The 24,951-nt window shown below is 43.5% G+C and overlaps 1 protein-coding gene across 7 annotated transcripts in view; it reads left to right on the forward strand.

Moving 5' to 3' along the window:
- The window catches only part of LOC309688839 (connector enhancer of kinase suppressor of ras 2), a 67,076-nt gene that overhangs the window by 34,812 nt on the left and 7,313 nt on the right, over window positions 1–24,951 (forward strand). For 4 of the 7 annotated variants that reach the window (XR_014271180.1, XR_014271181.1, XM_082504853.1 and 1 more), the window contains exons 10-22: window positions 5,447–5,574; window positions 5,692–5,903; window positions 7,875–7,961; window positions 8,770–8,978; window positions 14,023–14,060; window positions 14,169–14,211; window positions 15,910–15,958; window positions 16,273–16,445; window positions 19,104–19,177; window positions 19,314–19,385; window positions 23,267–23,337; window positions 23,445–23,545; window positions 24,081–24,834. Coding sequence is in view for 5 of the 7 variants with exons in the window: in XM_082504853.1 (XP_082360979.1) it covers window positions 5,447–5,574; window positions 5,692–5,903; window positions 7,875–7,961; window positions 8,770–8,978; window positions 14,023–14,060; window positions 14,169–14,211; window positions 15,910–15,958; window positions 16,273–16,445; window positions 19,104–19,177; window positions 19,314–19,385; window positions 23,267–23,337; window positions 23,445–23,545; window positions 24,081–24,834 (2,011 nt within the window). In the remaining 2 variants the exon portion in view is untranslated. The remainder of the gene's footprint in view (window positions 1–5,446; window positions 5,575–5,691; window positions 5,904–7,874; window positions 7,962–8,769; window positions 8,979–14,022; window positions 14,061–14,168; window positions 14,212–15,909; window positions 15,959–16,272; window positions 16,446–19,103; window positions 19,178–19,313; window positions 19,386–23,266; window positions 23,338–23,444; window positions 23,546–24,080; window positions 24,835–24,951) is intronic. The other 3 variants (XM_082504854.1, XM_082504857.1, XM_082504855.1) reach the window with 3 other exon arrangements.

The raw sequence follows: 24,951 nt of genomic DNA on the forward strand, positions 1-24,951 counted from the left end.
CGTATGCTCCTTTTTTATTCTGTGCTTTCTGTGAGCATATAACTGCATTATTAGGTGGCATGCATGCAAGTGTATATTTATGCAGAACTTGCAGCTTCTGGGTAGCGATGTGCAATAGCGCTCAACTTCATCACCACAAGGTGAAAGATCATAACAAGGTAAAAGACTCTTCTCGTTTCCAGGTTGCTGCCTTGTTATCACGGCCCCCGAGTTGTCATCAGGAGCCTATTGTTATATTTATGCAATAGCAGGGGATTGTGGGAATTCTACTCTGATGGACTGCTTAGACATAAACGCGCCATGAGGGGCCCAGATCAGAGCGCAGAGATATCTGCTGGAGAAGAGAAGAAAGGAGTGTTTTAGTTTTGTTCTCTCTCAGAAAGACTGGATCTCTTAATTATTCATAAGCAACTACAGGCAGCTCCACTGGCTCTGAAACAAGAGCTGCTACTCAGCAAATACTGTAGATAATTCACTGAATCCAAAATATCTTGCTAAACAGCCTGTTTGTGTGTGAGCATGTGTGTGTGTGTGTGCGGTGGAGAGAGGTGGGTGTGCGCACATTGCTGAGCTTGGCCGCATGCACGCTTGTCCATCTGGGTGTCGGAGCAAGTGTGTTACTGTATGTGTTTGTGCATGCATGCGGAGAGATGATTCCCCGTCATCGGACCCGTTGCTCCTTTGAGAGGCGAGGGAACTGGGTCACTTCACTGTGTAAGCGCTGGTTTTTGGATGCATTACTGTACATGCACGCTTCCAAATCAAACACACATAGAGAAGACATGCGCACTCGCACCTCTGAGCTCAATTTTGGAGAATGAATTGTAAGGGCTGCGAAGTTTAGCTGAAATGTGGCAAATGTACAGCTGGATTATAACTGAATCCACAAAGGAAACAATTTATCTCGGCATGTTATCATGTGATTCCAAGCTCCCGAAATCCTTCCATGGCAACGTCTTTTATTCTACTAAATAATGACATATCTCTCTCCTTTGCTCTCTCTCTCGTTCTTTCTATGTGTGTGCCGGTTTGTGAGCAGCAGGAAGGAGTAAAAGCAATTTGATGATTCACTGTCATTACATGTGAAAGGGTTTTAAAAGAGAACACGAGGATTACCGTGATGATGCATACCACATGCGTGCATTCTTGCATGAATGTCTTCTGGGCTGCTGCAACATGTATGTGTTACTGAGAGCATCCACGTCACAGGTCACACATGCGCCACACGTTGCCTGTGACCCTGCTTTCACAAACCTGTTACATGCTCAGACATATAAACCATTACTCTTGATAAAAACCTGCTATTTTGAGCAACATGTATTGGCAGTGAAGCTCTTAATTGATTGGCTAGCTGAGTGCGAGGGAAGTTATTGATTTCTATTATTTTTTTAATAATCACAAGTCGTTCTTTTGGTCTGTTATTGTGCTGTGTGGTGTTTTCAGCTCCTAGTTTCATACTCAGTGCAGTCATATGAGTGGTATCAATCTCTTCATCTAACTAGAGGCATTAAAGCAAATAATTACATTTCTCCAAATGTCACACTGTTAATTTGACACATCGGTATATGCCATTTCTATTTTTTCCACATGGGCTTGCTTTAAATATAGTCACTGGCCACTTCATTATGTACACTTTGCTAATACTGGGGGGGATATTGGGCCATACTGACATGATAGCTTAAAACATTTGCAGCAGATTCTTGCACATCCTGTCTGCCGCATCCCCCCAAAAAACGGATCCATTTGAGCTTTTTGACACGGTGGGTTATCCAGCCATCAGGAGATGGGTACACTGTTGTCACAAAGGGATAGACATGGTCAGCAAGAATCCTCAAATAGGGCTGTGACATTTAAACAATGCTCAGTTGATAGTTAGGGGCCAGGAGAATATCTCTCATATTATTAAACCATGAGCTGCCTGAACCATTGATGCAAGGCAGGATGGATCCATGTTTTCTCATTGTTTCACACCAAATTCTGTCCCTGCCACTCCGAGTGTTGCAGCAGAAATCAAGACTCATGAGACCCGGCTGCATTTTTCCAAACTTCAATTATCCAGGTTTGGGGAGCCTGTGCAATTTGTAGTCTCAATAGCTCGTTCTTAGCTGAAAGAGTGGCATCTGCTTCAATGCTCGACGTGTTGTGCGTTCAGAGATGCTCTGCTGTATAACTTGGTTGTATACAAGAGATTATTTGAGTAGCATAAACAGCCATGCCAGGTTCAATGTCACTTAAATCACTTTTCTTTCCCATTCTGATGCTTGATTTGAACTTCAGCGGGGCACCTTGACCATGCCTAATTCCTAAATGCATTGAGTTGCTGCCATGTGATTGGCTGATAGATAGATTTTTGCATTAACAACCAGCTGAACAGGTTTCTATAATGAAGTGGACATGAGTGTCCCTCTGGGTCACAGTATGGCTTATTTATCATTATTTATCAGTCACTGTAGCTTATAACTTCTGTGCTTATGATTGAATGTTTATTATTTCAGCACATTTTTGGGGGGCTAGATTTGTCTGTAAATGTTATAGCTGAGTTTAAGTTTAGATTAGTACTGTATTTTTCGGACCATAAGGAGCACCGGATTATAAGGCGCGTTAAGCAAAACAAAACAGTCAGATAAGTCAAACTTTACTCAACTCATTTTTCTTGCTTCCTCCACTTCCCTATCATTGATTCATTAATGTTCAATTCTCTTGCAGCTGCTCTATTCCCATGTTGTTGCTCAGTTGTTCTCGTGACTGAAGTTTGGTCTGTTTACAGCATCTTGCCATGCGATTGCATTTGTCCCTAACCATCGGGAACCCTCATGTTAACGTTTATCGGGTGTGAAAGAATTGCTGCACATTTCACGTATGTCAACATACTGATTGTTATCAAGAACACAAATTACTTGTGTGATATTTACACATCATGTGGAAAATGTGAAGGTGTGATGACAGTTTAGTTCTAGTCAAAACATGTTTATTGTGCTGATCGAACAGAAATGTTAGTGCAGATCTAAACTGTCCTCTCTCCGGGAGCCTGGTTCTGCTGGAGGTTTCTTCCTGTTAAAAGGGAGTTTTTTCCTTTTGCCAAGTGTTTGCTCATAGAGGGTCATATGATTGTTAGGGTTTTCTCTCTGGGGCGATCGTGGCTCAAGAGTTTGCCTTGTAATCGGAAGGTTGCCGGTTCAAGCCCCGGCTTGGATAGTTTCGGTCGTTGTGTCCTTGGGCAAGACACTTCACCTGTTGCCTACTGGTGGTGATCAGAGGGCCCGGTGGCGCCAGTGTCCGGCAGCCTTGCCTCTGTCAGTGCGCCCCAGGGTGGCTGTGGCTACAACGTAGCTTGCCATCACCAGTGTGTGAATGACTGGATGTGTAAAGCGCTTTGGGGTCCTTAGGGACTAGTAAAGCACTATACAAATACAGGCCATTTTTTATTGTAGGATCTTTACCCCACAATATGAAGTATCTATATAAATAAAACTGAATTGAGTTGAATATGGCGTTACATAGCTTTATTCAATGGCATTATGTTGTTATTTTGATACACCAAAGGTGACTTTCCTGATATTTCAGCCGGGTCAAATACTGCCATTTCATTAAAGTGTGTAATATCAGAAATTACACACAAGGTGTCTTTTTGTGCCAGTGTGGGCGTCACCTGTTTTGGGCCAGTTCCACAGTCTCACTGTAAAGGACTGCTTGGTGTCGCATTTTACTATATTAGCACTTTTTAAAAAAACTTGTCTACAACCAAGGAACAGGCAGGAAACGACACTCTGACATATCAGGCAGTGCAGCAGTGTTTGACATCCGGATGAACGATAAACGGCATGGCTTCCTGTGAAACATGGACGCTTTTTATACTCTAACACACCAAATTGTCTGGTCTGCAGTGGATAAGGCCTATTGTGACTTGAAAATTACAGGCTCACTGAACTTAACTCAGTAAAAGAATCCAAGGAATGGTAAAACATTCAATTTAATAACTCCCCTTTTTTGAAACATTCTTAAGCGTTTAAGGCCTTTACTTTGTCAAGTGTGTGTGTGTGTGTGTGTGTGTGTGTGTGTGTGTGTGTGTGTGTGTGTGTGGGCTAGGAAAATTGGTCTGGGAAAGGTTTTAGTGGTAGATTCTTAGGTAGTCTAGAGTGGACACAGCGGGGGTCAAATGCTTTAAGTGTTGTTTTAACAGACTAGAATTTCTCCTGCTGTGTTACTCCCATCTCTCTCCCTACTTCTACCCCCAATCCCTTTCCCATGCAGGGAGCAGTGGGCTGTAATCACTAAATTACTGTTTTCAGACTCAGTTCGAGTCACCAAACTGCACAGCTCCCCCACCTCTTTCCCTCTTTGTCTCTCGTGCTCTCTCTCACTCTCTAGCACTCTTTCCCTTTCTCTCTTTGTCCTATTTCATTTGCTCTCTCATGTTGTTCTCTTCCCAGCTCGCCTTCATTATTTATCGTGAAGCCGTCTTACTGTAAGCTGCCTTTATGAGTGGAGGGCTGTGCGGGAGAGAGAAGAGGAAGACAGAGGCAGCCTGGGGGATAGAGGCGAGGGAGAGAGAGGGGAGAGGAGAGGATGGAAAGTTTGGAATATGAAATGAATTTGATTAATACGCTGCTGATGAAATGATGAAACCACGGGCTTTCGTAATGGGAGCACTGCCCACTTTGCCGTTGCTCAGGCTTCATATCTGTTTATCTGTCTTCACTTGTGTCGTCTCCGTCTAAAATGGAGCGTACTCCTCTGACAGTAAAACACTTCATTTTTCTAAATCTGTAAGCCTCTTCCTCAGGGGTGGCGGCACGAGCTAAGCATTTGCCACCCCCGACTGTTTTGTCTGAGAATTAATATAATTTGTTTATAAACTTGGACTGAGTCGCAGTGACATCAGAGGTGAGGCATCCTCTCCTCACGGAGGACTCCGTGACAAATGGGTGTCCTTGAGTCAAGCATAGGTAGGAGGCTACACTACTTTCCCTCTGTCCCCGCTTTTTCTTGTGGCACGGGATGCAGGGAGGGGTTTACAGAGGGGTGAGAACCGAGGAAGAGCAAAGAGAGCATGGGAGAAGGAGGGGTTGTCATGGGAACAGACGTGGAGAGGCCTGTGTGAACGAAGAGGCTTGAGACAAAATGACAGGGTGGTGAAGTGACTGAACTTGGGGTAGGCAGGTATTTAAAAAGGGAAAAACAACATAGGCGACATGACAGCGGTGTGGAGATAACGCTCTTGTTTGTGATTCGCTCTTAAAACAAATGCCAGGTGCAGCGCGAGCAGGATATCACAAATAAAAGGCTCCATTCCCTTGTAGGACCGTAAACTGTGTGCTTGTTTGTTTTTCTGTGAAGCAGGGAAAGCTCTAATGCTCACTTACTGCAGGTTGTGCTCTGAGATCCCTCACCATCCTCCCATTAAAGACTCGTCCTTTCTCTCTGTTCTTCTGTTCTCTCTCTTCAGCCGGTCCCGACCAGCCCCACCAGCACCTCACCTACACCCGGTGGAACTTTGGGCATGTCCAAAATGGATGCCCCCAGCATGCAGGACGTCTATATCCTCTCTCCTGTTTCCGGACTCTATAGCACCAGGTCAGCCTCACACACAGGCAGATGTCTGATGATGACCATTACATTGATTATTATGATACAACGATGATGAGTACACTCATGACAGCGGTGATGACAAGCTGTGCTGTCTCTCCCCAGGGAGGAGATGGGTCTGATGTCATGTGACGACATCAGCCGCTACAGCGTTAGCTCCCAGTCGGGCTCTAAAGGTTCAGAGGCGGTCAGTTACTACCTGGACCAGGACAGCGGTCAGTACTTCTCCTTGCTGGAAGGAGATGGACCGCCGGGACCTGACTATGACAGGGGTCGCAATACGGGGGTTCGTCGGCGAGATAAGACCCCTACCCACGGTAAGAGGTCAAGCGTGACCAGGCGGCATGGATGGAGCAGGAATGGCTCTGGGTCTGTGTTTGTAATGGAAAAAAAAAATCATGCTTTCTCCCACAAGCTCTCTCACCTTTTCTTTTCACCATGCTCTCAGAGCTCCTCCTTATATGTTTGTTCATCACCCGCTTCATGGCTCTGCTCCTTTGTGTCATTTTCCGGCGGACACATGTGCCAAAAGCAAAACAAAATCACACGCCAAACAGTCAATCCAAATAAACTGTCTCCAGCTCCCTGTCTGCCCCACCACCTGTGTCCACCCTCGTTCCAGATCACTTCCAAAGCTTCCTGTAATGCACCCTTCCTCTGAGTTTATTCAGGCACAGCTATATGGCATGCAGGATGAGGGTCATTGAAGCTGAGTCAGAAGGCAACATTACTTTATCATCTCTTTAGCGAGGCAGTCTGAGAGCACAGTGGCAAAATGAAACTAATATTAGCGATTACATATGCAAGAATGTCCTCGTATGTTTCATGTGTCGTTTTGTGCCAGGCAAAACAGCATGACAAATCTTTACCAGGATGGTGGCTGAGAAAGAAATGATGGGTTAAAAAAATACCTGTCATGTCAGACATGAGTGCAACAGTATATACTTTAGCAATGTCAATAGCAGCTAACATGCTAGCATGGATATCTATACTATAGTGGAATATGCTAGCATTTTCTATACCTCCAAAGGCAAAGAGAGGGGATTGCTAAATGAAGTTGCAGGACCATGGCATTATGAACAGACAACATGCCTGATTTGAATTTAATCAGTTTCCCTTTCAAAGTCATCTTCTCGTGCACCTCTGGGCCACTTCCAGTGCAGCTGCTATTTTTAGATCGATGTTTGTTTTGTCTCTTCTGCACTGTGCACTTTGTGATCTCACCGTGGACCTCGATTTTTGTAGGAAGAAAACATAAAATTTTTGCTTCAAACTGAGCTGTCATCACTGGTGAAAGAAAGTGACCTGTGATACTGTTAGCTGTGTTCGGTTAGAGTTCAAGGTTTCAAGCACAACCAGGAGCATCCTCGTGGTTTTTTGCCTTGTTATGCACAGGTTGTGCAAAGTGACATGTAAAGCTATAAACCCAGCTTTCAACTGCCACATCCTGGAATACCTGCCGCTGAATATAGCTGAGTTTCTACGGTTTTTCAGTGGATGACAATAAATCTTATACCATTATGAAACATGTTTATTAACCCTTAAACGGGGAAACAGTTTATTCTGCTACTGATTCTCGTTTGGTGTCGTTTCTTGGATTGGATGATTAAAGTCTGAGATAGTGGCAATTTAACAGTTTATTCGTTTAACAAAGGGGGGCCTCAGTAGCTGTGGATAAACCGAACACACGCACAAACGCCTGAGACCTCCTCCTCATGATGGCCACCAGCTTGGCCCCACACTGCTGTGAGATGGCATCGTGAGTCACCCAGCAGGGTTGTGTTGTTTACAGAATATTTGTGGCCAACATTGTTTGGCATCGGCAGGAAGGATCTCGCACGTTTTCAGGTATCAGTACTGGACTGCAAATGATTGACAAAGCAGCCAAAGTCCTAAGAAAAACTTTGATAGACCTCAAGAAAGGCTGGAGAACTATTGCTCAAGGCCACTTTTAAAAAATTGCACAAAAATCTGACTCCTTGGAAGCAAAATATAAAGAAATGAGTGACTCAAGACACCGTCAAGCTTTGTTGAAATACGAATGAAATTAAGTGACAACAAAATATAAATTCAGCCTAATTACGGGGCCTTACTCGACACTCGCCTTGCAAGCTGTGTAAGTCCCCCGAGAGTCTGCCCAACCCCCTACCTGCACACACCTTCGCTCCCACCTGTCTGCCCCACCAGCTGTGTCCCACTCTGTCTCTTAGTCGCTGCGTCCTGCAAAACACCCCACCTCCAGTTCCTCCCCCATAGCAGACTATCTGATTGATGATTGGTACTTCCAGGTGACCTCAGACCCGTTTCCATGCCTCCCGAATATAACTGGATGGCCGAGGCCAAGGAACCCAGCATGGGCAAGAGAGGGAGCCGAGGTACACACACACAAACACCTATACATGCTAAAGCACAGCCCTCACACACACTGTTCAGACTGGTGCTTTGCTTCATACTCAGCTCAACACATTTCAGCTCATCTTCTGGTTATCCATGGTGGTGTGGTTGTGTGAGGATACATATCTACCAGGTATGTATCTGACAGGGTGAAAAACGAACATAAATGCAAAGCGACTGCATTTATACAGCTGCCCTGGAAATGTGGATATTTCAATGTTCCCGATTTTACCCAGCTTCACCTTTTTTTGCGGCAATACTCAATTTGTATTCAGCTGGGGATCCACAACTCTGCCATCAGAGAGTCTATGAATAATATTAAAGCACAATACAAATGTTGGGGTTCTGCCCTTCTCCCTCTCCTTCTCGTTCTCTCTGTAACTTTTTCGTTTTCTAATATTTAAGTGTTCGGATAAGAAGCAAATTAGGTAAGATGCATTGTCTATGTGGAGCCAAAGCAGTATAAAACTTTCTGTGACCAACAAGATTTAGTTGTTGTGGTGCCTCCCAAATCAACATAATCACTGCAGACAGATTAGATGTATGTCCCCAGCTGTGGCGCCATATCAGATGCAACAGCTCTGAGGCACTTTTATCCTTTTCTGTTGGGTTTTTATCTGTAAGGGTCTATTCAGTCTTGTCTGTTTCCGCTCTGCTCAGGGCTTCTCCTTTGGCTCTTATATGCTATCTCCCCCCCTCTGTGGTTTTCCTCTTACTGTCATCCAATCTATCGATCCTGTCCATCATCTAATGTCCATGTCCCTTCAATCCCCCTCCTCTTCCATACAGATTCAGACAACTCCCTCCTGCGCTACCTTAGTGACGACAAGATCCTGGTGATCGAGGAAGAACCCGAGGGTCCGAGCAGAGAGAGCCGCCGGGATTCCACCAGACGCTCGAGGCGTAAGAGCCGTAATCCCAGCAGCCCTAGTTTTCCCATCAGCCCCTCCATGCTGTCCTCCACCCTGCTCCTAGACCAGCCACCTGAAGCTTTGCCTGTAAGTACATTAGTTTTGAACGTTTATTGTTGCCTTTAAATACAGGGCGAGTAAGTTTTATCCACCTTCATCAGGACACAAGCTATTTTAAAACAGACTGTGTCCAAGTGAAACAACTGTCCCATAGTCAAACCAATTTAGACTGACATTCTTGATAGAGCCTTATAGTCATATGGAGAACATATAAAGGAGCCAAAGAGAGGGGAAGTCCACTTTGCTGTCAGCACAAAATTCAAAAGCCAGCATCTGATGGCATTTGTAGACATTAATGAATGCATGACATTTGTGAAGGCACCATTAATCCTGGACGTATACAGAATTTTTGGAGCAACACGTGCTGTCATCAAGATAATGTCAGTTGAAGAAGAGGAAACCAAAACACATTTACACATCTTAAATCAGCATGCTCAAAACACAAAGAGCTTCAGGGTTAAAGTAACCTGCATTCAAGAAAACATAAACTTTTCAAAACTAAATTAAATGGTGCTGGAGCCTATCGAAGCTGGCAAGGAGCAAGAGGCACACAGAGATGGAAAACCATTCATCCTCACATCTACACCTAGGGCCACGTTACAATCACCACTTATCTGTGGACTGGGGGAGGAAACTCGGGCCCGAGCCGGCCAGTGGATTCGAACCCAAGGCCTTCCGTTGCTTCACTGCTAACCAGAGTTGCTCTATCATCGACAAAAGTAGCAATTATTGTTCAAAAAGTAACAAGCAATTATATTTCTGACTTGATTCTTGATTTTCTGTTTCCTGATAATTAATTTCCAGATGTATTTGATGTCTGACATTAACCATGGAAGAGAAAGGCCTGGTACTGATAGAAAGGTGCACACAGAGCATCACAGTTTGTTGTTGTCCAACAGACAACAACACGTGAGAGCATGTGAGCATCAGAACTGGACCACAGAGAAATGGAAAAAACATGATGAATCGTGTTTTCTTTTATATTTCGTGGATGGCCAAGTGCATGTGCGTCACTTAGCTGAGGATCACCTGGCACCAGGATGCACTGTGGGAAGAAGACGAGCCAGCGGAGGCAGGATGATGCTTGGAGTAATGTTCTGCTGGGAAACCTTGGGTCCTCCCATCCATGTGGATGTTACTTTGACCTGTACCACCTACCTGAGCATTGTTGCAGACCATAAACACCCTTTCATGGAAACTGTATTCCCTAAAGGCTCTTGCCTCTTTCAGCAAGATAGGGCGCCCTGCCACAAAGCAGGAATAGTTCAGGAATGGTTTCAGGAGCACAACGAGTTTGAGGAGTTGACTTGGCCTCCAAATTCCACCGATCTCAATCAAATCGAGCATCTGTGGGTCCACCCTTCATGATCCATGAAGCCCCTACAGGGTTTTTACAGTCTGTTGCTAACAACAACGGTGCCAGACACCACAGCACCATTTCAGGGGTCTAGTGGAGTCCATGACTCGACCAACACATTATTAGGCAGGTGGTCAGAATATTATGCCTGATCAGTGTATTATTCAAGTTTGAACATTTCCTAATAAATATGTTATTTACTTTGTTTTACTAACTTTTTTCAGACTACAGTGCTCAGCTGTTTAAGATTATTGAGCCATTTTTAAACACTAAACTACTGATAGACACCAATTTAAAGGTTTACACCAGGGCCGGTGTCCTGCAGGTTTTAGATCTCACCCTGGGTCAACATACCTGAATAAAATGATTAGTTCATTACCAGACCTCTGGAGAACTTCAAGACATGTTGAGGAGGTAATCTATCCATTTAAATCAGCTGTGTTGGATCAAGGGCACATCTAAAACCTGCAGGACACCGGCCCTTGAGGCCTGGAGTTCCCCCACCCCTGGTTTACACCATTGTTAGGATTTACTGGTCTTAGGACTAGGTTTTTCTAAGACAGGGTTAAGAAACGCACTGAAACAAAACACCGACGTGTTACCTTCATTTTTGTTAACTTTAATGCTTGTGTATTTCTAGCCAAACCTTTCTCCTTATTATCAAACATCAGATATGTCTGGAAATTAAGTATCAAGTGCTAAAATGATCAGAAAATAAGCAACAAGCAACAAGAGTTTGGAGAAACAGAAAAGAGTTTCAGAAGCGAAGCAGAAAAATAAATAAGATTAATAAACTATCAAAATCAAAGATGTAAATGAAAAATCTTCAGAGGAACCACTGAGTGTAGCGGAAGCTTTATTATTAGTGAATAACATGGCACAAAGCTGATCAAAAGCATTAAGTCATAACTACAATTGCTTGTTCTTATCATCAGAGGCATCTGGGCCTCTGAGAAGGGACCTGCCGGTGGCTGTAGGACAGGTCGCGGTGTTCGCACCTTCTGACATGCTGTCGGTTGTGTTTGTGTGCATTTGTCAGGTAGAGGACACAGAGGAGAGCGACAATGATAAGTGTTATTGCACGGCCGTCAGCATCGCCCATGACGGGAAAGACAGTGACACCGAAGCACTCCCCTCCATAGCTCATATGTTTCTCCCGTGCGCAACAAGCTCACGTGCACGCGGCTACGCGCAAAACAAACGAGCATACAAGGAGGGCATTTGTATGCAGGGTAGCCATCTCACGACTCATCCTAACTCATCCTAATATCCCCCATCTCCTCAGACACGCCTGGGTCTAAATAGGAGTTTATTCTGAATAAACACACACGCTCCCGTGCGCACACACAGGAGCACGTATCCCTGTGAGTAGGTGTATGACTCAGCATCAGCTAGACCAATTACAAGCTCAACTGACAGACTGTGCTTAAAACACTACGCACGCAAACACAAACACGCACACACACCACACGGCAAGCTAACAGCTTAGCTCACACCGGCCCTCTCTAACCCTCTCGGCTGCGTGTTTCTCACGGTGGTGAGTCATACCTGTTTGGTGGGACATGAAGTATACCATCCTGCACTAACAAGCATATGCTAACCTAAATGACCCGTGGGTTTTGTCTGTCTCATTTCCTCTGTCTGATTTGTTTCTATCATAGCAACAGTTTGGCAAATGTCACACAAACTGAACGGCAGACATTTAGAAGATTTTTTGTTTTGTTTTGTTTTTTAGTTTTTGCACATTTTTTACACTGCATGCCATTAGATTGCCCATACAGGTGAAGTATTCTTCATATCATGTACTGTAAGATGTGCAGTGTATAAGGCTAGCAAAAGAACGTGCAACAGTACTTGTGTTGCAAAATCTCCTGGAAGACTGCAAGGATTATGAGATAATGAAACCCCGACTGAGCCCCTGCTCTCCAGCAACAAATGCTCCTAATGATCTCGTCGCACTGTGGCTCAGGATCTGAGGATCCCTTGAGCACAGAAAGCTTCACAAGTAGTCCCATTTGTTTAAGAAGAATATTTTGTGATAATGGATTTTTAAAAAATAGATGTTTTTAAAGGACACCACAAGTGAATTCACTGAGCTGCAACTAGATTTTTATAGTTAGGTCCATACGTGTTTGACATTGTCATAATTTTTGTAATTTTGCCTCTCTACACCACCTCGGTGAATTTTAAATCCAACAGGCTAAATGTGGTTGAAGTGTATCCTTCAACTTTATTTCAAGGGTTTTTTTACAAAAGTACTGTATTAACTGTTCAAAAATTACAGACATTTTTCCACGCAGACCTGCATTTTCAGAGGCCTAAAAGTATTTTGGCAATTCACTGACAAGGGGTTTTGCTGCCAGATGATCTTCCTTCATTATTCCATAAACAATTAGCCAAATTATAGATTAGTATTGATCTTATGTGTTCAAGGGGTATTTGGTAGCTTTTCCCTGAACTCTTAATATGAGGTACAAAGAGATGTTAATGCACATGAAGGAGGGCCTTATTGGGCTGAAAAAAACTATTTAGGAAGATGGGAAAAAGCTTCTAGTACAATCTGGTTATTCTTTAATATAAGGAATGCATTGGAAAACTCAGCAAGAAAGACCACAGGAGACAACTAAAGACTGGAGGTTTCTTTACTTGGTTGGCTTCACAACCTCTAACCAAGTCAAGAAACCTCTTGAGGAGGAAGGTGTGTCATTGCCAAAGTCTACAATCAAGAGATGCATTCATGAATAGAAATACGGAGGGTTTAACACCAAGGTGAAAACCACTGATTACACATCTAAGAGAACATCTAAAAGAGTTTGACCACATCCTCCGTCTAACATGGTGGAGTCAATATTATGTCATGGCCATGTATGGACACCAGTGACCCAGACTAGTGTTTATTGATGATGTGACGTCTCATAGAAACAACGGGGTGAATTGTGAAGTGCGCAGGGCTGCACACTCTCTCCTCATATTCAGTCGAGTGCTGCAAAACTGATCAGGCAGCACTTCACGGTGCAAATAGCGAGCGTGCTGCAAAGCCAAGAGATTCACAAGGTCAAGAAATGTGACATCCTTCAATGACCAAGTCAATCAATGACAGCCAAAGAGAAAAGTGGCAACAACTGCAGTAAAGGCCTGGCAAAGTCTGCACTTTAATAATTGTTTGGTATTTTCATTAAAAATCCTCTGCAGTGGTGCATGAAGCAAAATTACAAAATTAGCATTACTGTCCAAATACTTATGACCCAAACCCATTGCTTAAGTAAAAAAAATCAAAATCCTACTTTAGTGGCCTGGGAGTATACATTTTTTAGGATCAAAACATATTTAAAGTGGTTACAACAAAGTGGTTTATAATGCAAAATGTCACTTTTCAGGAGCATATATCTGTTATATTACTGGGACACTCTCCCCCTTCAGGTCATTATGTTTGTGGTGTTATAATTGGGAGCAATTCTCGTAACACTGCAGTTAGCCACAAATAGTTTCCCTGCAGACTTGACTGCAACATAAAACAATTCAGTAAAAAAAGGCAGTGCAGCGCTGATGAGTCTTGATCCTCAGCTTTGCTGTGATCCTCATGTTATAGAGTCTTATAACTGTGGTGTTTTCATTTTAGCTGTTATTCATTCATTTATACAGTGCAGTGTAAATATGCGTGCAGAATTATGGAAGGTTTCAGAGGTTATTTAATGATTTTTATTTATTTTTCAGAGAGGTGCAGACACACTGAGGGCAGACACAACAGACAGGTGAGTTTGTGTCCGTGGTTGCTTGGCGGTTTCACCGCTTGCTTGTGATTGGTGGAAGAGGTTGTGAGAGTCATTTGTGCTGACTTTCAGCTCTGTGCCTTCTTGCAGGTACTCGGGCTCAGGAAGCTCGGGAGCCGCCTCCATGAGGAAGGTGAGGGGGAAAACAGTGCTAAGGGGACTGGCTTTATATTTTCTTAACATGCTTTATTATGATGGGATTTTTCAAGCAGCACTGCCTTCAGTATACTGATTCTGACTCTGGCACCATTTTAATGAAGTGACAGTTACATCAACAATCTCCTAGCAACCGCATCTCGCTGTTACACGGAGATCAATTATGTCTTAATCGCTGAACATACAGCCAGACAGGAGCAGGAGAGATTTCTGAGATTAAATCAATTTAGCACTTCTTTAATTGAATAAAAAGATAACAGTCGGGTAAGTTGAATTGGTTTCCATTTTTAGGCTACTGTGGCACAGGGAGCTGCTTTAGTCATTAGCCCCAGTCTTTTCTCTAAAGCAACATGAGTTGTCGTGTACAGTGACTAACCTTGTTTGACTGTAAACAGACAAACAAATAGCTGCTAGGCTTGTTCATTTGTGTTAGTACTAATGCTATCACCTAAACACGCATTAGCTTCTTTGATCTACAGTTTTTTTATATAGAAAACTCTTGTGGAAAAATCATTTGGGTGCAGCAGGCTGACCTTAAACACCTATACATGACTGAGCTTGACTGAGAGTGCAGACAAAGGTCTGCATGGATAAAGTCCAACTCTTCTGAGCTTCAGAGTTTGGGCCACAGCCTTCTGGCCAGCTGTACAAACATCCAAGGATCAAAACCAAAAGAGCAAAAAAAACCTCATTTATTCTCAAGGCGGTAGTCTAGCCACTGGTGTCAAACTTGGACTCGGGTGATGGAATGCACAGATATATAAAACAATTGCATTTTACTCTATGCAAATCATGGTTTACAGCTACTGACATCCAAAAGGGACTGAAAGAATCAATTTATGTCCACTGTGAGCGACCATCTTTGAACAGAGGCGGTGGCTTACGACACCAACTGTCTGCCATCTATAATCCAGTTCTGAGATCCTTCCCCAGACGCCTTAACGCCCACTCACATCCTGGGCCATCTGACCTCAGGATATCACATGATAGGGTGGGGTTAGGTTTCACAATGAGCTCACCCGAAACCTTGGCTGCTTGTGACCCACACCCGTTTTCACACCTTGGCTCATGTGATTAGGTAGAGGATCATTAGGGCATCCATTGTCCCTCTTGAGGAGGGGACACTCCCACAGGGCTTAAATCTGGGACTCTCCACCATTTGACCCTAGAACCGAAGAAGCTTCTTGGATGAGAGGTGAAACGTCTTCAAGCGACTTAAAGAAATCCAGACGCTTTTCTTTCCAAGCTCCTTAGACTTTTCATTAGATAGCAAAATAGCTCAATTTAAACATTTGATATGTTTCCTATGTTCTGTGGTGATTAAAACATACCTTTATGAGACTTGCAAATCACTCCAATCCACTTTGACATTTTATACAAGATCCCAACTTTTTTGGAGTTAGACTTGTATTTTATTAATTTACTAAAAGTCTAAAAGAAGAGCAGTCCTGACCTCTTTGGCACACAGGTTATTACTGATTGTAGGTCACTTCCTGCTCTCTGGTAGGTTTAGCCTTGTGCCCTGTGCCTGTAATCCTCTTTGGAGTGTGCCTGATGAAAATTTGAAAAAAATCAGCTAAACATTGCGGTGTGAGCTAGCCGCTTAGCTGTGTGGTACATCCATTAAACAACCACAGACTTTCTCTCTAATATCTTTCTTTTTTCCCCCATCTAGTCTTTCCATTACACCTCCCTAAGAACGAAAACCAAAAAGAGAAGTAAAGGTAGGTACTTTTCTGTTTTATTTTCCAGTGTAGGATCTTCACAGTAACACACTGCAGTGCTGCATGCATGGGAGCACTTGAGGCCCCCGTGATTTACCCTGAAAATGTGTCTAAACTCCAGACATGATCACTCATCGCTGTGAGATAATGACAGGGATTAAAATTCTCCCAGAGATAAAGAATAGACTCCTAACATTTGAATTTCATTTGTTAGCATTAGCAACTTCAAATACTGATTACATGTTAGCACACACAGAGTACTTATTTTCACTGTCAGACCTTCAGGATTCTTGGTCTTTCTTCTCCCTCGCTAGGTTCCCTCACTAGTGCCAGTCGAAGGAGAATCTCCTGTAAGGATCTCGGCCACGGTGACTGTGAAGGCTGGCTATGGAAAAAGAAGGACGCTAAAGGCTACTTCACCCAAAAATGGAGGAAGTACTGGTTTATCCTCAAAGAGTCTTGTCTCTACTGGTACACCAACCAAAACGTAAGGCATTACATTCAAAAACACAGCAATTTCGCTGTGCTTATTGTTGCCAGAACTAATGAACACTAGCTAGTTGTCACAGTTTCAACACAAAACTTCACCAGTCCACATATGAAGTGTAATACAGTGTCTGATACAGATACATTATTATATTTCAAATGACTATAATGGCTCTCTTTCAAATTAGAGACCAAATTAGATTTTTGAATAAAAAACAAAAACACCATATGAGGCATTATTAATAGCATATAGCAATGAGTGCTACAGGATATTAATGTTAATGATTTTCTCTTTAGTTTTGAGGCTTTTCTTTCTTATTTATGAGGTTCTGCTGAAATCAGGTTTACATCTCCTCTGTCTGTTTCAGACAAACATTTGACAAAACATCATCTTACTTGCTTTCATTTGGCTGTTGTCACAGGCTGGGACTCCGACCCAGCACTCTGAGTTTTTCTTTGTATTTTTTGATATGTTATTAGTTTTTGTGTTATTTCCTATTTTGCCTTTAGTTTAGGCAGTTATTGGTTATTGTTCCTGGGTTTTCTATGTTTTGGGGTTTGGTATTTATTCATCACGTATTAGGTCTGTTAAGTTGTGTTGTCATGTTTAGTTTTAGTATTTCCTGTTTTATTCTGACAATGTCATGTGTTCTCTGTTAATTGTATTTAGCTTTTCTCTGCTGGTCGTGTCATTAGGTTTATGGCTGTCAGCTGTTTCCCCATATGTTTCCACTTCCCCTGATTCACCTCATGTCTGTATTTAAGCCCTTTGTTTTCTGCATGCCATTGTCGGGTCGTCTGTTTATTCTGCCCTAGTTCTAGCCTGGTTCTGTTTATTTTGACCTCGGTCTTAGTTATGATTTTCATCTGTTATTCATCATTAGTCTTAGTCATAGTATTTGCTGGTTATTTTCCATCACAGTCATAGTTTAGGTTTTGGTCTCAGTACCGTTTAGTGTTTTGTTTCTTAGTGTTTTGTCAGTTTACTTTGGTTTCCTGGTTTACTTCTGCCGTCATCTAATAAAGGATCACTTTTCTGCTCAAACTTTCAACTACTCGTCATCATCTGCTTTTGGGTCCTGTTTCCACACACATCGGCGCACCCCGCCGTGACAGCTGTGTTGTGTAGTTCTGGCTATAGAACCAGCCAAAGTAATAATGAGGATACTAGTAAAAACAAGAAGCCAGGTGACACATAAAGACAACATGCAGAACCAGAAGTACACCGACACAAAGATGACTTGTCAGGTGATTTGTGAGGTGACAGATGTCGACGGTCTGCCTGTCCGTGCTGGAGTACAGTTCAGAGTTGACATGAACCTTTTCATTTGACATAGAAAGTGTGCATGTGACCATAATTTTAATACAAATGGAACCCCATACTGTTCCTGTAATGAAATCTTCTCATAAAATCAAGAAAAAAAGGCTAATATCATTTCTACATCTCTGTCGCCGTGTCTTATAATTGGACTGCAACTAGGAAATGCATAATTTAGTCAATTAAAATAAAATAATACTTTTTTCAATTGAAATTTTTCATTACAAAAAAAATGTAAACAAAAAATGAATTTAATGTTTTACAGCAAAGTACTGAAACAATTTCTCGCTGATTTTGGTCCGTATTGACATGACAGCAACACACAGTTGTCTGTGAACGATATCTGGTGAATGTGGAGGCCATTTAATAGTCACGTTTAAGAAACCAGTTTAAGATCATTCGGTTGATCTCATTATCCATCAGAAGATGGGGACATTATGGTTATAAAGGGATGGACATGAACAATACGCGGGTAGGCTGTGGTGTTTAAACAATGCTCTCTTGGTACGAAGGGGCCCAAAGTGTACCAAGAAATCCTCCTCTACACCACTACCAACAGATGAGACGAGGCAGGATGGATCCATGCTTTCATGTTGTTTATGCCAAATTATGACACTGTTATCTGTAGCAGCAGAAATCGAGACTCAGGAGACCAGGCAAATTCTTTCCAATCGTCTGTTGCCCAATTTTGATTAGCCTGTGTGAATTGCAGCCTCATTTACCTGTTGTTAGCTGACAGGAGTGGCGCCGGGTCTGGTCTTCTGCTGCTTACTGTTGCCTTCCTATCAGCTCAAAGTAGTCTGGCTAGTCTTCCACTTTTGACATGTTTTCGCTTTTTCAGACCTTTGTCCTTAAACCCTAAAGACAGCTGTAAGGGGAAAATCCCAGTAGATTAGCGGTTTTGCACCAACGACCATGCCATGGTCAAAGTCACCTAAATCAGTTTAAATGAGTCACTTAAATGAACTTCAGCAGGCTGTCTTGACCATGCCTACATGCCTAAATGAACAGAGTTGCTGCAATGTGGTTGTGTACCTAATAAATTGACCAGTTAGTGTATATGTGAAATATTTTGAAACCAAAATCTCATCGAGACGAAATTAACAGTGGATGAGTTTGTTTATGCAGAAGATTTTATCTCCATGTTCTGGCTATGATAGTCATAGCTTGTCTTTTTAATGTTAAGTGGGAAAAGGACTTTATCCCAGCCAATGTAAACAACATATGTTATTTTCATATGCTTGACTAGAGTCTTAGTATCCCAAATAAAATTGGTATGCATGACATTTTGTTCTGTGTGTTGATGCTGTACCACCACTCTCCATCTGTCTCTGCCTGCAGGATGAGAAGGCTGAGGGCTTCATCAGCCTCCCTGAGTTCAGAATAGACCGAGCCATAGAGTGCAGACGGAAATTGTGAGTGTCTCTCACATGTCGCCAAAAATTACTAATCAAGCACATGTGCGCTCACCCACACAACGTGAGCACGCACAAACCCACTGCGCACACGCAAAAACACTAATCAGTCCTTCTTCTCCCTGACTGACTGCAGTGCCTTCAAAGCCTGTCATCCGAAAATCAAGAGCTTCTTCTTCGCCACAGATTGTCTTGAGGAAATGAACAGGTGAGTTACTGTGAATATATACAAGTTTCTGAGCGTGTGTGGGGTGGTGTTTTGGGTTTGTTTCTTTAAATATGGACCAACGTCAGAGACAGGGGACGTCACGTGTCCTTTAATGAATATTTTAATGGAGTAAATCAAGTTTACACAGGGAACAACTCACCAACACAACTCTAAGCATGAATAAGGCATGAACTTGGCCCTCCTTTGTTAAATGCTCTTGTTTGTGTGTGTGTGTGTGTGTTGTGTGTGCTTACAAGAGATAGATTGTAGAGATATATTTGCAGGAGTGCTATCTGATGAGCTCTAATTATCCACACCTCTCCTCAATGACATGGGGAGATAATTGGAAGAGAGTAATTAATCAGCTATATTTGACTTCCATACTTCATCTGGAGTGTTCCTGTGTGAAAGTGTTGTTTCACGCATTTTCTTGGGCATTATGTGTGAAAAGGTGGGTGTTAGCATTTTTCAGCACTTACAGTGAAGCTAAATTTAGATCCTGATTCTTCGTGGTGGTTCACAAAGTCCTAAAAGGTTTCTGTTTCCCTGTGGAATTCATCCATGTATCCGTCTTAACCGCAAATCGAATTCAGGGTTGCTGGATGAGAGGCCAGTCTATCACAGGGCTAACCCAGTGGCAGACAACCATTCATTCCAGTATCAACACCTACTCGGGATTAAACACTGAAAACTAGCCAAGATAAAACCACATCAATAGAGACATTGTTCCTCAATAATATCTGAATGGTTTGTGAAACTTATTCCAAAGCTTTGAACATAGTGCGTATCATAACAAATGGTTGGTGGTAAATGTGTTATTAAAAAGCGCAGAATAAAGCTTGGCGCTACATTTTTTTTTTATCAAAGAAGAGGAAAATATTGGATTGTGAGGAACTATTTTTATATAAGGATTAATACGCGGTAATAGCTATATGAGCTATTAGCAGAAAAACAAAACACAAATGCATAATTAACATGACTTCAACAACTGGTTAAAGAAGGCTTGTTTAAAATGCTTTAAAGTTTAGCATTTTTGCTGGTGATACCTTGTGTTTTGGTCTATTTTTGTTTTTAATTTAGATAGAAATCACCACATTTACATGAGAGCATTAAGCTATCGGCTAACGCTAGCAAGTCGGTTAGCATCTGCAGACTGAATGGGTGCTTTGCTCCGACAGATATGCTAATCAGTCTTAACATACTGTACAACTGTGCTATAAAAACAAATAAACTAGGATTTCATTTATACACACAAAAACACATAAAACACATTTTTTTAAATGGCGATTGAACATGCTATTAGCGCAGTTAACCATGTATAAAGCCATTATTTGTCATAAAATTAAAAAGCACAGGTCCAGTTCAGTGACCTTGCTACAGTGACACCTAGCAGCAAAATCAATAACTTTAGGTCATTTTTTCTGTAAATATTGAAAATAAAAGTATATGGATATTTATTTACCTTTGAAGTAAGTAAGTACCTTTGAAGGCTGCGTCCTACAACGTGCGCAGCGCGGTCCGAAAGGCAAAGCGGAGCTACGGGGAAAAACTAGAGTCACAGCTACGACAGTGTGACTCTAGGAGCCTGTGGAAAGGACTGCGGACTATAACAGACTATAAACGACCAGCTTCTTCAATGATGAATGCAGATGCTTCACTGGCTGATGAGCTGAACATGTTTTATGCTCGCTTCGACGCCGCAGCAATTAAAACAACAAACGGCTGCGCTGATCAACTAGCGCCGGTGTTCACGGAGATCTTCAACCTCTCCCTGGCCCAAGCAATGGTTCCCACGTGCTTCAAACAGTCCATCATTGTCCCTGTTCCAAAGAAACAACAGCCCGCTTGCCACAATGACTACCGTCCAGTAGCACTGACTTCAATTGTGATGAAGTGTTTTGAAAGACTGATGAGAGATCACATCACTTCTTCACTTCCTGCCACCATCGACTCATTTCAGTTTGCTTACCGGACTAATCGTTCCACAGACGATGCCATATGTCACCTGCTCCACACATCCCTGAGTCACCTGGACACTGGCAGAGGGAATTATGTTAGGATGCTGTTCGTGGACTACAGTTCAGCATTCAACACAATAATTCCCTCTAAGCTTTTCACCAAGTTGACGGATCTAGGACTCAGCTCATCACTGTGTCAGTGGATCCTCAACTTCCTCACAGACAGACCCCAATCAGTGAGGGTGGGAAAACAAGTCTCCCCCTCCATCTCACTCAGCACTGGAGTGCCTCAGGGCTGTGTTTTAAGCCCCCTGCTGTACTCACTGTACACTTATGACTGTGTAGCCACATCAGACACCACCTCCATTGTCAAGTTTGCTGACGACACTGTTGTTGTGGGCCTGATCTCCGACAACATCGAGACGGCCTACCTGGAGGAGATTAGGAACCTGGAGACCTGGTGCCAGGAGAATAACCTCCTCCTAAACGTCAGCAAGACTAAGGAGCTGATCGTGGACTTGACTACAAAGCAGGCGAGGAATTACAAACCCCTCATCATCAGTGGCACGCCAGTAGAGAGAGTGGACAGTTTCCGATATTTGGGTGTCCACATCACTCGGGACTTGTCATGGTCCTGTCACATCAACACCCTGGTTAAGAAAGCCCGTCAGCGTCTCTTCTTCCTCAGAAGACTTAGAGACTTCCATCTGCCACTGAAGGTGCTCAAGAACTTTTACTCCTGCACCATCGAGAGCGTCCTGACGGCAAACATCTGCACCTGGTTTGGGAACAGCACCAAGCAGGACAGACGAGATCTGCAAAGGGTGGTGCGCTCGGCAGAACGCATCATTCAATCAGAGCTCCCTGACCTGCTGTCCGTCTACACCAAGCGGTGCAAGACCAAAGCTAGGAAGATTATGATGGACCTCTCCCATCCCAACAATGGACTCTTCTCACTGTTGAGGTCTGGGAAGCGCTTCCGCTCCCTTAAGGCCAAAACAGAGAGAATGAGGAGGAGCTTCTTCCCCCAGGCTATTCGGGTCCTGAACCAGGTGTAGGACTGGACTCTCCCAAACACGTCACTATAAGACTGGACTCTCACACACGTCACCACACGCACCACCACACATTTCCTATAATCCTATAATTTATAATCCTTATCTTTATAATCTCTTCTGCTATTTGCACATTCTTTACTGTAAATTCCTAAGTTAATTTGTAAATTTTTGTAGTAAACTGTAAATTGTAAATATTGTAAAACTTTTCTTCTCTCATTTAATGGTCGGGCATTGTACAGCTACAAGCATTTCACCCCCATGTCATACTGTGTATGGTTGTGTGTGTGTGTGACAAATAAAATTTGAATTTGAAGTATGCCCCAAGTGGCCACTCCAGTAACTGCAGGGGTTGCTGCTTTTTTGTTCATGAGGGGTTTTTTTGTTTTTAATTTAAAAATGTAATGCGTGTGTCATTTCCTGTTGGAGGCCCTATTTACTGTAGTTTGCAAGAACAGGAAACCTGTCAAAGTCGGAGACTATTCTTAGTCACAACTTTATTATTAGGTGACTGTAGAGAGACACGGGACAAGGTGGGATCTGTTTGGAGACAGACAGGAGCGTGGAGGCAGACAGCATCGGAGACTCACTCTTCAGAGAGAATGGCTGTTTTTCTCTCTTGTCTTTCTCTATTTCTGCCTCCATCTCATTAATTATCTCAAAGCCTTTCTCCTCTCTTTGGGGGGGGGGGGATAGAGTCAGTTAGACATCAGCTGTTAAGAGAAACAACTTAAATTATTTAGAGTGAAAGTTTTTTTTATTCATCACCTACCATTTACCAAGTATAACCCATCCTTCCTTCTCATCATCTTGTCTAGACTTATTCTCATCTATCCTTTTGATGCTTTGCTTCACTTGTTTCCTGTAGGTGGATGAACCGGCTGGGTCTAGCTGCTATTGGATACACACCAGATGATAAGGTGCCTCGCCCTGATGAAGGTGAGGTGGATGGGCTAGACAAGAAAGGATTCCCTCAAACTTTGTGTGTGTGTGTGTGTATAACTAGCACAATTTTGTATGTGCATGTGTATTTATCGTCACGTCAGACTATTGGAGTGAGAGCGATCAAGACGACGTTGACGGCTCGATGACACTCAAACAGGAGGGACCTTCATCATTCTGTGATACTTACCATCGCACACCATCGGTAAGTAACACACTCAACTACACTCCTTTGCAATGTTTCATTCTGATAGAATATTTGATTCTTAAAAGCCCCACAGTTTTCCGATCTGCGTAGACCAGAGCTCGGCATTAATAAAACATCAGAGTGTGAGCCTAACGGCTTCTGTAAGCAGCCAAGACCATCACTTCTCTGTGTTCTGCTGCCAGAACTTGTACTTAGTCTGACCTCTAGGTGGCGACATGCACATGCTCATTACATCACTGCTCTGATGTTACTCAGAGAATTAAAATCCAGTGGCACTGGTGTCATTAATATCTCAGCTGAGCCACACAATGCTCATGTCAGTCATTCGTAGATTACTCTTCAGCCATCTCATTGCTTTTTTATTCTCATCTTTTGCTCTCTTTCTTTCCTTCTCCTGTCCTCTCTCCACCCTTGCACACCTCCTCCTCCTCCTCGTCTTGCGGGTCACTGTTTCCTTGTATCTGTGCTCACCTTTCACTCTTCACCACTTTCATCTATCCCTGCTCACTTCTCTTACTCTTGATCCGTTCAGGCTAACCTCCTCCACAGTTATGACCAGTTGCCCCGCTCAGTGAGCTCCATGAGCCTCATGCGCTCCACTCCATCCCCACTCCCCCCACCAATGAGTGCCTCCACCTCCCCCATTCCTCCACAGATGGTCTCTTCCACCTCCCCTCTCCCTCCGCAGGTTAATTCTTCTAGCCCCTTCCCGGAGCCTAAGCATGGTCGGCATTTCTCCAGCGAGTCCACACACTCCCACTCCTCTGCTGAGGACCAGCGTGGAGACAGCATGGGCATGGGAACTGGCACAGGCAGCACCAGTACCCACTCATCCGGCTGCCGCTCTTCCCATCGTGAACGACGCTCCTGGCAGGACCTCATTGAGACCCCTCTGACCAGCGCAGGGCTGCACTTCCTCCAGACAGCACCGGGGGAGAGTGAGTATGGCGGCTTAATGGGGAGCATGGCTGGAGAAATGGGGTTCTACGGAGGGCTGGGCAGACAGGGCATGTCCCCAGAGAGACGCAGGCAGGCCACGCTGCCCGTACGGAGACACCACGCCGCAGAGAGGGACAGAGAACGGGACGGGCCCTTCCCTCTGGAGCGGGGGCCGTACACACACAGCCACACACACAGGCGCTCCCACAAGCAGCGGAGCCAGAGTCTCCCCAGGAACAGGGACCCGATGCCAGGAAAGCTGCTGCACACCTCTGCTCACATGGAGGAGAGGAGTGAAGACGAGGAGGCAGAAGAGCAGGCTGCAGATATGCTTGAGGGTGAGGAGGGTAAGAAAGTTACAGGGTTAATATTTTCCTAGTGTTGTATACATTAGACAAAATATTAATGTCATGTATTTAAGTTAAAGTTAAAAAAAAAAAAGCTCTTTATAACACAGCCCACGA

Source organism: Aulonocara stuartgranti, assembly GCF_965226115.1.
Source record: "Aulonocara stuartgranti genome assembly, chromosome: 2".
Lineage (NCBI taxonomy): Eukaryota > Metazoa > Chordata > Actinopteri > Cichliformes > Cichlidae > Aulonocara > Aulonocara stuartgranti.